This window comes from Quercus lobata, chromosome 3 (assembly GCF_001633185.2).
Source record: "Quercus lobata isolate SW786 chromosome 3, ValleyOak3.0 Primary Assembly, whole genome shotgun sequence".
Lineage (NCBI taxonomy): Eukaryota > Viridiplantae > Streptophyta > Magnoliopsida > Fagales > Fagaceae > Quercus > Quercus lobata.
Genome location: NC_044906.1, coordinates 70141876 through 70159673, shown reverse-complemented (window position 1 = coordinate 70159673; position 17798 = coordinate 70141876). Strand labels below are relative to the sequence as shown.

The window sequence follows — 17798 nt, the reverse complement described above, 5'->3', positions numbered from 1 at the left end:
TTTATTTTATTTATTTATTTATTTTTTTACCGAGTGACTAAAGTTATTTGTCAAAAATTTTACTAAATATTCAATTATGAGTTGCAATGCACATTTTTTTTTTTTAAGAAAAAGGAAAAAAAATCATTTCCAATAATTTATTGATTTACAGGTACCAATTTAGTGCGGATGTGTGATAATTTGTACATGATTTGACTTTATTTGAAAAGAGTATAAAATATTATTTAATAATTTTTTTTTAGAAAAACCATAAATTGATAAAATGCATTGATATAGTCTTGTTCTCCCACTATTAACAATTGTGTTGCCCTGACAGATCGTCTTGTGAGTTAATTAATCCATGGTATATAAATAATTAAATTGCAAGCAATTGTCTTCACAAAGTCTACAGTCTACATCATTGATTTATTTATTCATACTGTCCTATATGGTGGTACCAAATATTTATTAATTATAAAATGTATTGATATGGTCTTGTTCTCCCACAATTAACAATTGTGATGCCTTGTCAGATAGTCTTGCGAGTCAATTAATCCATGATATATAAATAATTAAATTACAAGCAATTGTCTTCACAGAGTCTACAGTCTAGACCATTGATTTATTTATTCATATTGTCCTATATGGTGGTACCAAATATTTATTCGTTATAAAATGTATTGATATGGTCTTGTTCTCCCACTATTAACAATTGTGTTGTCCTGACAGATGGTTTTACAGGTCAATTAATCCATGGTATATAAATAATTAAATTACAAACAATTGTTTTCACAAACTCTACAATCTACACCATTGATTTATTTATTTATTTATATTGTCCTATATGTTGGTACCAAATATTTATTCATTATAAAATGTATTGATATGGTCTTGTTTTGTTGCCCTGACAGATGGTCTTGCAGGTCAATTAATCCATGGTATATAAATAATTAAATTACAAGCAATTGTCTTCACAGACTCTACAATCTAAACCATTGATTTATTTATTCATATTGTCCTATATGGTGGTACCAAATATTTATTCATTATAAAATGTATTAATATGGTCTTGTTCTTCCACTATTAACAATTGTGTTGCTCTGACAGATGGTCTTGTGGGTCAATTAATCCATGGTATATAAATAATTAAATTACAAACAATTGTCTTCACAGACTCTACAGTCTACACCATTGATTTATTTATTCATATTGTCCTATATGGTGGTACCACATATTTATTCATTATAAAATGTATTGATATGGTCTTGTTCTCCCACTATTAACAATTGTGTTGCTCTGACAGATGGTCTTGTGGGTCAATTAATCCATGGTATATAAATAATTAAATTACAAGCAATTGTCTTCATAGACTCTACAGTCTACACCATTGATTTATTTATTCATATTGCCCTATATGGTGGTACCAAGTATTTATTCATTATAAAATATGTATTGATATAGTCTTGTTCTCCCACCATAAACAATTGTGTTGCCCTAACAAATGGTCTTGCAGGTCAATTAATCCATAGTATATAAATAATTAAATTACAAGCAATTGTTTTCACAGACTCTACAATCTACACCATTGATTTATTTATTCATATTGTCCTATATGGTGGTTCCTACCGTGCTTGGAATTTTCAGTAAAGAAGTTGAAAGTGGATTGGCCAACGAGGAAAAAAAAAAGGCTATTTTTGCCATTGATTAGAATTGGTTAATGGGATTTTTTTAATTATTATTTAATAATCAGGTTACTGATTGTTACTTAACACTAAAATGTCATCATTATCACATTATCACCGTATTCACTAGTTTTTATTTAAGTAGGCTATTTTGATTAAGAGCAATAAGGGCCATACTATTTATATATTATATCTTCTTTTTTCTTTTTTCTTTTTTGTTGGAGAAATCAGACTGGAAGTCCTATATATTATATCCTTAAAACTTTTGTTTACCAAACTTTCTAGAATAGCAAGTCAATGACACAGTATTAGTATCTTTAATCATTTGATTTAGATGGACTTAACACTAAAATGTCATCATGATGACTATATTCATTGGTTTTGATTTAAGTAGACTATTTTAATTCAGAGCAAAAAGGGACTCTATAGATACAATAATCAATGGCAAAGTGTTAATATCCTTATTAATCACTTAAAATTCAAAAAGAAAAGTTGGGTTCTGGTTAGTTTAACTGGTAAAGTTTTTTGTAGTTGTCATTGAATAAGATATCACTCTAGAAAAAAAAATTAAAAATTAAAAAGAAAAGTTTTATTTTTCTATTTTAAAATAAATATATTACAGGTATAAATAGTATTTGACTATTATCATTTTGATTTCTATTTAAATTATGATACAATAACAACAGCAACAAAGATTTAGTCCCAAAATTTTAGAGCCAGCTATGAATTTTCAATTGATTTGTTAAGATTGGCCACCTGTATTATTTTCCTTCATTTTATTTAAATTATAATAATTTGGAAAATTTTAATTTATTTGCTTAACTAAATCTGGCGAGATCTAGACTAGATCTTGTGGTTTCAACCAATCCAACCACTAGAATAGTGAAGTCATGGCAGTCAAAGACCCATATACCCATAATGGTTGACAGGTGGTGCAATTCCAGACCAGAGTTGATAGGATTGAGTGGTAGTCTGACCCTAAACCCAACCCATGGACACTCCTACTTATTTTATAGTGGATAAATAAAATTTAAAAAAATTATATTTGAAATCACTTTTGAAAACTCTAAAGAATCTTAATCAACTTCCAAAGCGTGTTGCATTTTTGGTCTAGTTTGTTCAATTATCAATGCTTGAGCTTTAACCTACTTTTCATTTAATATCAGGGAAAACTATTTCATAGGCTAATTAAGCTAGCAAAGTACCAAATATTGGCTTTCAGATATTGAACAGGTAATTTAATTAGTGAGTCTAGGTTATTAATTAAGTCTTCCAAAAAAAAAGGGTTACTAATTAATTAATTTTTTTTTTAAAATTAAGGAATGTTTAGTTTTCAATTGAGGTGAACCCAAATGATTCATTATGTATATGTTGAGGGCCAAACTCACTTTACACTCAAAAAAAAAAAAAAAACAAAAAAGACCACCACCTATCGATTAAATACAAAAAAGAAATAGAAAAAAGAAAAAGAAAAAAGAAAGACCACCCCAAAATGTCTAGATAGCTACATGAAGCCCACCAAGTAAAACCAATTGGACTCTGGAAGTTTTGTGACTTTAGTCTTTATTAGATTTACATTTGATAAGTGTTATTCACGTTGCAAAATCACCTATTCTCTTTTGCATCTTTCGTGGACTATTCACTTATTCAGTATTTACCATTTATCACTAACAGATCATATAATCATCCAAATCCAATTAGATAATTCTTCAAGAATGTTCTGTTTTGTAGACAAATGGCAACAAAAAATAAAAATAAAGAAAGAAAGAAATTGTATTTTGCAAAATGTATGTTGTTTTCAGATCCCTTATTTTCCTATAATTGCGTCCACTCTCAATATAAGAAAATAAATAAAGCCACAACTTACTTTTGAAATGAAAACCAAAATTCCAAAGAACTAATATGACAAATTATTAGTATATTAATTCATATCCGCAATCTTTCTATATATGTATATATATATATATATATATAGCATGCCATGAGCATCCTCTTGTATCATCAAATCAACCTGTACTCATCTTCACACTCAATTCGAAGCAACCTCTTTATATGTTGAGATGATGATAATGGGGAAATGGAACCAGTATCTTACGTTATACCTTGCCTCTCTTTTTTTCTTCGTTTCACTTTCACAGAGTACTTCTAGTTCTTCCTCTGAACACCTTTGCCTCCCTCACCAGAGCTCTGCTTTGTTGCAACTAACGCAAGAGTTTGTTCAAAAGAGAATGTATTCTGAATATACTAATAATTCAATGGTTCTTATCCAAAGATGAAGTCTTGGAAGGCAGATAGTGATTGTTGTTCCTGGGATGGGGTCACATGTGATACACAGAATGGTGAGGTGATTGGCTTAGACCTGGGCAACAGTTGGCTTTATGTGCTTCTCAACTCTAACAGCAGTCTCTTCAATCTGTGTCACCTTCGGAAACTAAACCTTGCCCTCAACAACTTCTCTTCCTCCACAATCCCACCTAAATTTGGCCAGCTTGTAAGGTTGACGCATCTCAACCTCTCTTTTTCCTTCCTACATGGCCGAATCCCGTCAGAAATTTCTTGGCTATCCAATTTGGTTTCACTTGATCTCTCTTTAAATTATTTTTGAATACTTTGTTGGTGGTGATTATTATGAGAAATTGTTGGATCTCAGAAGAATTGATCTTGAAGTACTTGTCCAGAACATGACATATTTGAGATAACTTTATCTAGACGACGTGAACATTTCATCGTCGCTACCCCAATCCCTAGCAAATTTGTCTACCCTGACTTCTCTTTCTCTGTCTTCGTGCTATTTGCAGGGTGAATTTCCCTCAAATATTTTCCTGTTGCCCAAGATACAAACCATTGATCTATCATATAACCAAAAACTCGTTGGTTTTCTTCCCAAATTTCGATCTTGAAGTTCCCTGAAGTAATTGCATCTTCGTGCAACAAAATTTTTCTGGGGAATTTCCTAATTCAATCGGCAACCTTGGGTCCTTGAGTGTTTTGGATCTTTCCGAAACAAATTTATTTGGAGAATTGCCCATTTCAATTAGCAACCTCAAGTCCTTGAATTATTTGAATCTTGATTCAAGTAATTTTTCAGGGGCAATTCTCCCATCTATTGGAAACCTATCACAGCTTACTTATCTTTCCCTTTCATATAACAATTTCCATGGTCAGCTTCCTTCCACATTTGGAAACCTTGCAAAATTCACTTCTCTGAAACTTGATAAGATCCTTTTCAATCAAGAAGTACCATCTTTCCTAGGAAATCTTACTCAAATTGAACAATTAAGCCTTTCAAATAACAAATTTGGCGGCATCTTCCCAATTTGGCTAACAAATATTACTAAACTCAGTTTTATAAATCTCTCAGGAAATCAGTTGAAAGGGCCAATCCCATCCAATATAAGCAGACTTCCTAATTTGTTTGCCCTTATTTTTTCATAAAACTCACTCACAGAGGCCATTCCCTCAGATTTGTTTACAATCCCTTCATTGTCTGTACTAGTTCTAGATCAAAATCAGCTTACTGACCCGCTCAAATTGCAAAATATCTCTTCATCACCATTATATGGATTGGTATTGAGTGAAAACAAATTGAATGAATTGATTCCAAGATCAATTGTCAATTTCACTAAGCTACAAATGCTACATCTTTCTTCAATCAACCTAAAGGGCAAGGTGGATTTAAACATTTTCTTGGAGCTTAAAGAGCTTCACGAACTCGATTTTTCAGGTAACAAAGCATTTGTTTCAAAAGCAAATATCAATTCAACCCTCCCCAAATTTATAAATTTGTAGTTGTCTTCTTGCAATTTGCCTGAATTTCCAGATTTTCTAGAAGCCCAAAATGAATTGCGAATTTTAGACCTTTCCAACAATAACATTAAAGGTAAATACCTAAATGGTTTTGGAATATTGGAAAAGATACATTGATTGTCCTAAATCTTTCTTTTAACCTTTTAAGCAAATTTGAGTAACCACCATTAGTTCTTCCATGGAAAAATATTCAAACTTTAGACTTGAGTTCTAACATGTTGCAAGAGTCATTTCCAATTCTTCCTTTGTCTGCAAATGATTTTTTTGCCTCAAAAAATAATTTGATCGGAGGTATCCCACCAATGATTTGTAAGGTGTGTGCTCTACAAATTCTTGATGTGTCAAATAACCAATTGATTGGTTAGATTCCACAATGTTTACTTAACTTAAGCAATTCTCTTGCAGTACTGGTTATGAGAAATAACCACTTTTGAGGAAAATTGCTTGAAATGTTCATAAATGGATGTAGTTTGAAGACGCTAGACTTGAATCACAATCAAATACAAGGGCAGATTCCAAGATCCTTAGTTAAATGTCAAATGCTAGATGATTTGAATCTTGGAAATAACAAATCGAACAGTACATTCCCTTTCTGGTTGGTGTCTTTACCAGAGTTAAAGATTCTTGTCTTGCTAGCAAATGGATTCTACGGTCCTATATGTGATCCTCATATAAATTTTGGATTATCCAAGCTGCATGTTATTGACCTCTCTCATAACAATTTTTCTAGTAAGTTACCATCCGAGTACTTTCAAAACTGGAGTGCAATCCTAGGGGTCACTGGCAAAGACAAATCACAACCAAGGTACATGGGAGATGACTCCAATTATTACAAAGACTCAATGACTATAATGAGTAAAGGACTAAAAATGGAATTGGTAAAATTTTTGACCATCTTCATAGCTATTGATCTCTCTAACGATAGTTTTTATGGAGAAATCCCAAATAGTGTAGGGAACCTCAAGGCACTAATTGTACTCTGAAAGTTCAAAAACGTGTATAAACACCCTTGAACGTTTAGACCCCCAAATTACAACTTAACCAATTCAAGCAATATGTCAAACAACTAGTGTGCGGAAACTTAACATATGCTATAATATGGAATTGGTAAAAACTATCTAAGCCAAAACAAAGTATAATCCACAGCAGATAATAAAAAGGCAAAGATAGAGAGGAAGGAAGATGCAAACACAAAAACAACACGCGATGTGTTATCGAAGAGGAAACCGAAGCCCTCGACGTAAAACCTCTCCGCCGCCCTTCAAGCGGTAAACAATCCACTAGAAAATATAGTTGGGATACATGGACAGCAATAGACCCTCCAAGCCTAATCTACCCAGTGCACCTAAGCCCTCCAAGCTTCTTGCTCCAACGAGGTTGCGCCGAACCTTTTTCTTTTCTAGCTACCCGGGTTCCGCTACTAGACCGTAGCATCAACCAATAAAGATTGGTTCCTTCCTAACTGCTTCCCAGAAATCCAAACAGCTGTCTCACAGTGATGATGATGGTGAGAACCAGGTTTGGTATAATGCCTCTCAAGGATTTGACAATGGAGAGGAAGAGAGTTGAGGAATTTGAAGAGACTCTAAGGTATAGATTGTGGGTGAATCAATCTTGTTTTTCTTTAGGGTTTCTCTCTCAAAATTCTCTCTGGAAGCTCTCTTTCAATCGTGGGTAAAAGGGGTATTTATACTGGAGTGGGAGAGGAATGTGAAACGTCAGGTTTTACAAAACAGGGGTGGCTTGCAGCTTGACCTCGCGGCTTGATTAAGTCGCGAGATCCAGTCGCGAGATAACCGTATGGCCAGTTGTCCTGTTTTGTCCTGTAGTGCTCCAGCTAGCATGACTGTTCATCTTCCAGCATGCTTGGCACATGTGCTGCGTCTGGCGACTTGCAGCCACGAGTCACCCGCGAGTCCCAGCCGCGAGTCTCTGTTTTTTTGCACACTCTTGAGCAATCTTCACTCTATCTCACTCACTACCCTTACATCAAACCCACCTAAATACAGGGTTACTAAATGCTGAATTACAAGCAAATTTGGCACGGAATAAAGCCAATTAGATGGTTGAATAAATTCAACCTTACATACTCAATTTATAGGGGAATAACTTTATGAGCCATATCCCATCATCGTTAGGAAACCTAATTGAGCTTGAATCTTTGGATCTTTCTTGAAATAGCCTCTTTGGTGAAATCCCTCAGCAGCTAACAAGTCTCACATTTCTTGAGTATTTAAACCTTTCTCAAAATCAACTTACTGGTTAAATTCCACAAGGTGGGCAGTTTTTGACATTTCAAAGTTCCTCTTTCAAGGGAAACTTTGGATTGTGTGGCTTTCAGTTGTCAAAAAAATGTGGAAATAATGAGATACCAACTTCTGAAATGAAATGTGAATCATCATTGGGAGAAGGAATTGGTTGGAAAGTGGTAGTGATTGGATATGCTTGTGGATTGGTAATTGGATTGCTTACCGGACATGTTGTCACCTCAAGAAGGACGGATTGGCTAGTGAGAACTTTTGGAGTGAACATACGTACGTGAAGATTAAGGTTGTGTTTGGCATTGGTTTAAAAAGCCAACTTTTTTTACTATTTAACTTATTTTTGCTACCATTCAATTTATTTTTGCAACTATTTATAGGTCTCATGGCACTTTTTGGTATTATTTATGGATCCTACTGTATTATTTCAACTACCTTTAGTTTAATCTACAGTACTTTCAGCAAAAAATTTTTAGTTTCAACTAAATAAATTATTCCCAAATGGACTCTAAGACAAGCAAAGGCACTTGCTATAGATTTACGACGATTGTAGTAATTGTATTTAAGTGTGTAATAAGAGAAACCTAGTTGAGTATAATGAAATAATTGTAAGAGTCTTAGAATTATATTTTATTATACAAGAAAAAAAAAAGAAAAAAGAAAAAGAAAAAAGAAGCATGCACACCAATATTATATAAGTATGTCACCAACTCGCTATAGCTTAATACAAATCATTATATATGTAGCTCAAGGGACAATCTAGAGTCGTGATTTGTGGTTAAAACAAAGTTTTGAATTTCATTTCAAAGACTGTTTCGAATCGACTATTAGAATAGAATATTTTGATACTAGTACGTACCAATATACTGTTTCAAGATTACTGTTAGGACAGAGTTTGGCTACAAACTTGGTTGTAAACTAAAACTATAACTTCCATTCAAAAAATTAACATGACTACATAATTTGCAAATCTAACCATTGAATTACGTGTTTTTTATATTCTTAACACGCATGTCAAATTTTGTGCCAATTAGATATTATTTATTGTATGTTCCATTAACTTTATATTTCGCCAATGCCATTGCTAATTTCTATTCTCATATAAAGAAAATTGCCATTTGATACTTCCTAGATCAGACTATTCACTTTGCAAAAATACAAACAAATTATAATTTAAATCATTAGGAAGTAAACCATTAAGTGTATGTTTGGCTCCAAATTAAAAAACCAGCTTATTTTACTATTCAGCTTATTTTTGGTACTATTCATGGGCCCCACTACACCTTTTGATACTATTTATAAGTCCCACTGTCCTATTTCAGCTAGCTTTTACCTTTATCTATAGTATTTTCAGCAAAAAGTTTTCAGTTTCAGCAAAATAATCAGATCTCAAATAGACCGTAAATATCCACGCAAATTGGAGACTCACAAAATGTCTAGAATTAAATGCGTAACCCTCATCTCAGGCCCAAAATGTGATATCTAACACAAGGCCCCAACCATAGTATTCAATGATGGCAGATTCACTGGAATCATCTTCCATGAATTCAGTGATGGCTTCATCCCATCTTCATTACTATCAATTCAATCTTCCTTGATCAAGATGTTATATTTATGATATCAAAGACTCTTAATTGGTGCGTCAATAAGTACACATAAATATTACGTGCCGTCACAAAATACTTTATCAGAAACCCTAATAATTATACTATCTCTGATTGTTTCCCTCTTGCCAATGAGAGTATTATATCGCATGGTTTGGTCACTATAGACCCTAAATTAATACCAAACTAAAAAACGTCCACATATTTCCATGCCTTAGTTGACAAAGCCTATGGCCCAAATTCCAAATCAAGACTATCTCTCTAAATTTAACCCTTCAAAATCTAGGTTAATTCTTGTGTTGATTTGTTGTAATGGTGGTGCAGGTCATGTACTTTTGAACCAAAATGAAGTAAAATTTGAAGCTAAAATGATTAGTTTTAATGTGATTATTTTTTAGCCAACAATTATGAACCCTATCTACAAATTTTATGAATTGATACATTCAAGCAATGCAATGATTGGTATACGTGGTGCAGCCCTTACACATACAATTTTTCTCCGGCCTGGCTTGGTGTTCATGCAAGAGGTGCTGCTTGGGACTGAATGGGTGGTGGAGATTCGCTATGCAAGATTGGCTAGGAATGTGGGGTCAGAGTAAATGGAGTATAGGATACAAGCTGAGCAGAGTAGCTTGATAGAGAATTATAACAAGGATGACATGGTAATAAGAGACCCGGTTGCTTTAAAAGGAAAAAGATTGGTCCCTTATGACTTATGAGTGTATAATTGAAGGAACACATTTGTTTGAATACTTAGAGTTGACTAAAATAAATTTTGCCAGCATAGTACTTTGCTTCGACTTAGTAGGACCTGTGTAGTAGTAACAATTCAAGTAGAGGAGATTTGAATTTTGGAAATTTTTATTAAAAACACCAAAAAATTAAACTTTTAGTTAATAGTCTTGTTAAGGTAAGTCACAAAACAAGTGTAGATTGCTAATTTAAGAAAACAAGCTCATGAACATGCTGCGAGGAAGGGCTAATTAGAAGAGAAAAAAGAAAATTAAACTTTGATGCTGCTATCATGCAGGGATTGAAGATGGAAGATTCATGCATGCTTAGGACTAAATTTCTTCATCAGGGAGGGAGATGCATTAAGGGAGAAGCCCAAGCTATGAAGCCGGCCTTACTTGCTCTATCTAATGCCGCCAATCTAAAGAGTTTAAACAATATTTTAGGAGTTGGTGCTGTGAATATCTTAAATCTTTTGAACTTTGAATTCTTTTGAATTGTCGTCTCATTGGACTACTTTTTCAACAATTGATGATATGTTAACGTGTTCGATTCAAACTAATCTGGTTGAGAATTTATTGCTGATATCAAAAAATTTGCTACCTAAGATTTGTTGATGTTGTTCGGATATTTCCTTTGTAAGAAAGAGATCCAATTATTCTTACTGATTAAAAAAAAAAAAAAAAAAATACAATTAGTGCTTACAACTTGGCCCAATAGGCTTTTGAATGTAATAGGCTTGGACGTATTTGGCTATTTCCATCTCTGACCTAAGTTTCGGTTCACTTTTGGATGGCAAAGATAGATAAATGCCCACCCACCCTAATAGAAAGCATGAAATATGTTGGTTTTTTCTTCTAACTCAACCTAGATAATCCTGTCTTTCATGTGATGTGCATAAAATATGTTTTTTTTTTTTTTTTTTTTTTTTTTTTTTTTTTTTTTTGTGGGTGCATAAAATATGTAGTTATGTACACAAAAAGTGTACAAATAAAATATTTGTCATACTAATAATATTGCCTAACTACGTGTTAGCTTACAGGATGCATTGGTTTGGATGTTATGTTGGTTGACTTGGGGGAAAAAATTACTGCACCAAAACAGAAACCTATTAATTAACCGAAAACAGAATGTGATCTTAGCGTGGGTATTTGGTTCATATATTTGTCAAGTTTCAAATAATACAATCATTCTCCATTAATTATGCCCAAAGGTAAACTTTAAATTATGTCAATAACATTTTGCTTCGACCAAGTGTTGTTCAATTATGTGAAGAAAAATGCACTCTAACCCACGATGGACATTACATCTTATTAATCATTTTTCGATTTAGCAAAAAATTATTAATCATCATTGAGCATTGATTGGGTATTTTGGTTCCTCTTTTTTCCTTATATTTTTTAGGAGATTTAAGTTTTTTTTTTTTTTTTTTTTTGAGGGGAAACATCGAAATTTTTATTAAAAAGCGCCTCTTAAATCGGCTTGAACTACAGAATAAAGATGTGGTGGAACATCCTCCATCCACACTAGGAAACCTGGTATGCCAATGGCATGTCTAGCCAGACCATGAGCTAAAGAATTACCTTCTCTAAATGTATGAGAATAAAGTAATTTAACAAATTGTGAGGATAAACTTTTCACCTCATCTATGAATAAACCAAATGGAGCTAAAGGGACCGAATCATCCGTTTGAGCCTTAAAAACTTCCAGTGAGTCTCCTTCTAAGATAGCTTGTTGAACTCCTATGTCTGATGCCAAGGAAAGGGCTGTAACAGCCGCCATCGCCTCAACCTCTCTACTACTATAGGCTTGATGCAATAGTTTCGAGCATGAAGCTATCACTTCACCATCTCCATCTCTTATCACCACTCCTATCCCTGATTTATTTTCTTTCGGAAAGTTCGCGCCGTCGTAATTTATTTTCAAAAATGCACTCCTCAGAGGCTTCCACCTGCTTCTGGTCCGTCGTGTTTCCTGTTGTACCTGGCAGTATGAGCAAGTTGGTGAAGACTATCAGCTGGTATATTAAGTCTTACTCTGTTCCGCTGGTTCCAGATCATCCATACCGTTGCTGTAAATAATTCAACATCCTTTTTCTGCAGAATCAACCACGACAATAGCTCTTTGAAGTCCAGGAAGTGCACTGAACTTCTGAAACCCCACAGCTTCGCATTGGCCCACACCGGATCCAGTTCAGGACACCGCCACAGAGCATGTAAAGAATTTTCTGCCGAGTTACAACATCGCTCACAAACTGGATCTTCAATGATTTTGCGACAGACTAAGGCTTGCTTTGTTGGTAGAGCTTTACGGCATGCCCTCCACAGCATGATCTTCACCTTTTGTGGTGTATGCATAGACCAAATGCTCTTCCAAATGTGCTTATCCCTGTTCTGATGATCCTGTGCAACATCACCCAAAGCCGCTGCCTCCTCCTTTAGAAATCTGTAGTCGGATTTACAGCTATAGACACCGTTGCTTGAATGGGGCCAAAACAGAGTATCCTTAGATGAAGCTCAGCCTAAAGGAATTTTTTTAATCATCTCGGCATCCTCCCTTGTAAAAAGACCGTCGACCAACTCCACTACCCACTGCCTGTTCAATGGATCAATGAGTGTATCTACCATTGAATCCTCAAAGTCTTGAATTGGACACTCCGGTAAATAAGGTGGATGCTTCCTTTGCAGACAATGGTGCTGCCATATCTTAATCTTCTGCCCATTACCAATCCGCCATCTAGCACCTTTCTGTAAAACTTCTCTACCATGAAGGATACTCCTCCAAGCGTAGGAGCCCATCCGTGAATCTGTGGCTTCCATAATAGTAGTGTTAGGGAAAAATCGGGCTTTGAAAACTTTGTAAAATAGTGAATCGGTATTGTGCAATAAACGCCATGCTTGCTTTGCAAGGAGAGAATCATTGTGCAAAGCAAGCTCTCAAAAACCCATTCCACCTATTGTTTTTGATCTTGTCATATCTTCCCATTTAACCCAATGAATCCTCCTTCGGTCTCCTCTTTGACCCCACCAAAACTTCTTGATTAGGCCCTCGATCTCATTACATAAGCCAATGGGAATTTTGAAACACCCCATTGTGTAAGTAGGAATAGCTTGGATAACCGACTTAATCAACACCTCTCTACCCGCCTAAGAAAGTAACTTCCCTTCCCACCCTTGGAGTTTCCGCCACACCTTTTCTTTAATATAATTGAAACTAGCCTTCTTTCCTTTACCCACAAAAGATGGGAGACCCAAGTATCTTTCATAATGAGTTATTTCTGACACACCCCAAGCCTCCTTGATAGCCCTCTTCGCTTCAACATTTGTTGCTTTACTAAAAAAGATTGTGGTTTTGCTCTTGTTCACTTTTTGACCTGAAGCTTCCTCATATTTATTCAGCACTTCCAACACCTTTCCACACTCCTCCATAGTTGCCCTGCAAAAAAGGAGACTATCATCTGCAAAAAGCAAATTTGTTAGTTTTGGACCCCGTCTGCATAGAGAAAAGCCATGGATATCACCCCTCCTCTCAGCCTGCTTTATCATCCCATTTAACCCCTCAGTACACAGCAGGAATAGGAAAGGAGAAAGGGGGTCTCCTTGTCTTATTCCTCTTGTGGGTTGGATCATACCACACGGTTCACCATTCACCAAAACAGAGTACGTAACTGATTTCACACACACCATCATAAGATTTATCCATTTTTCATTAAAACCCATCTTCCTCATAATCTCTTCAAGAAAGCCCTAATCAACCCGATTATAGGCTTTACTCATATCTAATTTAACTGCCATATACCCATGGGAACCAGCATTATATTTTTAAAGGCAGTGTAAGGTCTCAAAGGCCACAAGAATATTATCAGAAATTAATCTATCTTTAGTAAAAGCAGATTGGTGTTCTGTAATAATGGAAGGAAGCAGCTTTTTTAAACGGTTGGCTAAAACTTTGGAAAAAATTTTATACAACACATTACAAAGGCCAATAGGGTGAAATTAATTTGCATATTCGGGTGAATTAACCTTTGGGATAAGCGCTATAAAGGTATTATTACCACTAAGAATGGCCTCCCTTTCTGCCTTAATGAGCATTTTTTTAGCTTTCTCTAACTCCATTCGGACATTTCCAAAAACATTCCTATTCCACCAGTTTAAATCCTTACCACACTTCTCCACTTTATTCAAAACATCTCTCCCATCTTCGGCCCCACTAGTGCAATACCAAGCGGCTTTGACAACCTCTTCACAACTGGTATTAGAAAGCCACATTTCCTCAAATCTAAATGGTTTCTTCCTCTTAGGATGTTCCAAACCCGAAAAAACAACAAGGATGGGTTGGTGATCGGAGGAGTCACAATGCAAGTGATGTACCCTCGATCCCGGAAATTTAAGGAACCAATTGTTTATGGCCAAGCCTCTATCCAATCTTTCCCAAATAGAACTACCGTCTTCATAGTGTCTTGCCCAAGTGAACTTTGGACCCACAAATCCCAAGTCCATAAAGCCGCACTCATCCAAAACATCTCTAAAAAGCTGCATTTGATTATGAGACCTTAAAGCACCCCCCACCTTTTCATCTTGTCTAACAATTTCATTGAAGTCGCCCAAACACAGCCATGGACAAATTGGGTGGGAATTAAGATACCTAAGTTTGTTCCATGCCTCAATCCTATTAGCCGTCTCTGGCTCACCATAAAACCCTGTTATCCTCCACTCACTCTCCTCACCTTTATCAACAAAAGCATCAATAAAGTTTTTGCATGAGCCCACCACCGTTAGTTTCACCGAAGCCTTCCAAAAAAGAACCAATCTACCACTTCTGCCCACTCTCGGAACCACCCATCTATGATCAAACCCTAAACTACCTTGAACAAATTCTAGCCTTGCTTCATCTGTTAATGTCTCGGCTAAGAACACTAAAGAGGGATCTTTTGCCCATACTATCTCCCCGAGCTCTCTCACTATACGTAGGTTCCCAAGCCCACGACAGTTCCATGCTAAGTAACTCATAGGTTTTGGCGGGGCTGATGATCAGCCTCCACCAATAAAATAGATACTCCTTCCTCATTCTGAGAAGCCTGAAAACGTTTTGGTGGCAACTCGGAATGATCCTTTGAATCCCCTCTCTCCCTTTTTTTTCCTGAACTACATTCACCACTTGCAGCAACTTCTTGATTTGGTGGCCTGACTCTACGTGTCCAAGTTGGTAGAATCTGCTTCTGCCCTTCTTGTTTCGAAGCCCTACTAGGTGCGTGAGATGCATGTGACTCATTAATCTGTTTTGGCCCCTGTTTACTTGAAGCATCACGTGCCAACTTGTTAGCTGTAACCGACCCCTCACACCTGTCCAAAACTACTTCAGTCAGCGCCGTTTCTTCCATATTTGGATGCTTTAAAGTCTCATTTATCACGGCATTATTGGGATTGATTGATGACGTGATTTTAGGCTCCGTGGATTTATTGGGATTTAATCCAAAACAAATGTTACGCATTGATGGCTGATCATCGCTCAATCTAAAATGGTTATCACTGTTTTGCTTCTGCACCGGCACGGCACAGTCATCAGAGGGCTGTGACTGGGCTGTGTGATTTTCTACCATTGGTTAAGACTCCGTACTGGCTTCTGTGTTAGTCGTCTTCCTCGTGGAGTAATACCCAGGGACAGCGATGATATTCTTTCGTGACATACTGAATGGAGCAGCTCTTAGATGTGACCCGAACTCCCTCTGCTCAGCTTGCAATGTTCCTTCACTCTCTATCCAAAGATCGCAGTCCTTATCATCATGTGTAAGACGACCACACCAGTAGCATAAGTTCGGCAATCTCTCATATTTGAAAGAAATCCACACCTGCTTATCCTTATTCAGGGAGACTAAGAGACCTCTACATAGAGGAAGAATTAAGTCTATGGACACTTGGATACACAAGAAACTACCGCCATCATAAACTCTAGGATCCGTAGGTCGAATCACCTTTCCCACAGTACTACAGATTTTTTCTACTGCTTCAATAGTCATATATCTCATTGGGACTCCATGTATCTGAACCCAAAAAACCGTCCTGTCAAACTTGATTTCTTGTAAAGGCCCCTCGTTCTCGTAGCGATGCATAATCACCAAATGTTTGTCGAAACTCCAAGGTTCGCTACTCATGATTCTGTCCACATCCTTTTTCTTCTCAAAGGAGAAAAGAATCTTATGATCCCCAATGACCTTAATCTTAAAACCATTTTGAACTCTCCATAATGGCGTAAAAGTTCTAGCTATGATATCAACGTTAATGGCCCTTTTGGTGAGAAATTTTGCTGCTATAGAGAAATTTTCATCCGCAGTGAGACATCCTGGCCCTTCTCTATCAGATAGAGTTAGTTTCCTCCAAGATTGTGCAAGGTCGTCCATCTCTACTTACTGTTTCCCAAAACCCTTGAACAAAAACCCCACTAGCCAAGGAATACACTTGTTATTCCGAGGAAAAACTTACAACTCCTTCAAAACAAAGGGACAACCAATTCTACGGTGCAAGAGAAGTTAGAGCCTGAGCACTAGCTTTCTAGCAGCGGAGAAACAATCTATGTTTTATTGATATTGTTTCATATTTAGGAGATTTAAGTTAGGATGTCTTTCTCTACTTAAATGATTTTCTAATGTAATTTAGCTGTCTCTTTTAAATCACACCTAACAAGTAACGTGTGAGCTTGCACCCTCCGAATACTTCCCACGTCTATTCCATGAGGTTGCTCCCTTTCTCTCCAAAACTTCTTCCATAGAAAGTTTTAAGTCAAGAAAATCAGACATCAGATTGAGAAAAAGATTTACAAATTTCTTATACTTCTTTGTTCTTCAATAATACCCCTGTTTAACACTATTTATTTTGCTTGAAGTTTTAGATTGAAGAGATTCAATTAGAGGAGCTTTAGAGCTAGCAAGGTGGGGTATTGTACTGATTGTTTATAGTTTATGCCTAGAAAAGGCTGAGTAGATAGGATCATAGGAAAGCTTCAATCTTGGTATCAAAGTCAAAATAATCTACAGAAAAGCTTGGATCTTATAGCAATATGAAGAAGAGAGATTGAACATCCCTCGCAGTAATATTAATTTTGTTGGTATTTCAACTTTACTTCTATTTATCACCTGTATCAAGAATAAATGTGTCACATTCAACTAAGAGTCTAAGACTATTCAGGGTATGTGTTGCAAAATCCATTTGCATTCTCGTCATTTATTGTGTGAAAGCACTTACATTTGCTTTCTCAATAATCTTCGATGTCACGTAGACAAATAAATTCTTTGTGAGCAAATTCAGTCACAATAAAGGGAAGAGTCTTGTTATTAAGTGATTGTATACAATCATTTTAAGTAAGTCATGTGCATTGCACACGATAGAAACGACGAATATATTTAGAACGAAATTTAAAATATTGAGTTATATGAGGAACCATGACCTCGGCCTGGTAATCTTGATTCCAATTGGGCCAAACCTACATGAATGAGATATTTATATAATTATTCATTTTCCATAATATAGAATTAAAAAAAAAAAAGTTGTTTGAGAAAAAGGAAAGTGGGCGATAAAAAGAACCTAGTGGTACTTGTCTGTTGTCCCAAATATTACTAATCCTTAAAGTGCTACCCAAAAAGGCTAAGTCCCAATGAATATGTGCTTAATTATGTTATATTAACTACTCATTCTTTTTATCATTATTCAATATAGGACTTCACTCACACTTGTAACCCA

The 17798-nt window shown here is 35.7% G+C and overlaps 2 protein-coding genes and 1 pseudogene across 2 annotated transcripts; 1 reads left to right on the top strand and 2 right to left on the bottom strand.

The window, feature by feature from the left end:
- The first annotated feature begins 3933 nt into the window (after positions 1–3933).
- On the top strand, positions 3934–7734 carry LOC115981367 (annotated as a pseudogene).
- A 3789-nt stretch (positions 7735–11523) lies between these two features.
- On the bottom strand, positions 11524–11847 carry LOC115981365. The gene has a single exon (XM_031103510.1). The coding sequence runs from the start codon at positions 11845–11847 to the stop codon at positions 11524–11526; it is 324 nt and encodes a 107-aa protein (XP_030959370.1).
- A 3820-nt stretch (positions 11848–15667) lies between these two features.
- Positions 15668–16462, bottom strand: LOC115981364. The gene has a single exon (XM_031103509.1). It carries the CDS (start codon positions 16460–16462, stop codon positions 15668–15670), a length of 795 nt encoding a protein of 264 aa, XP_030959369.1.
- Positions 16463–17798: the final 1336 nt, after the last annotated feature.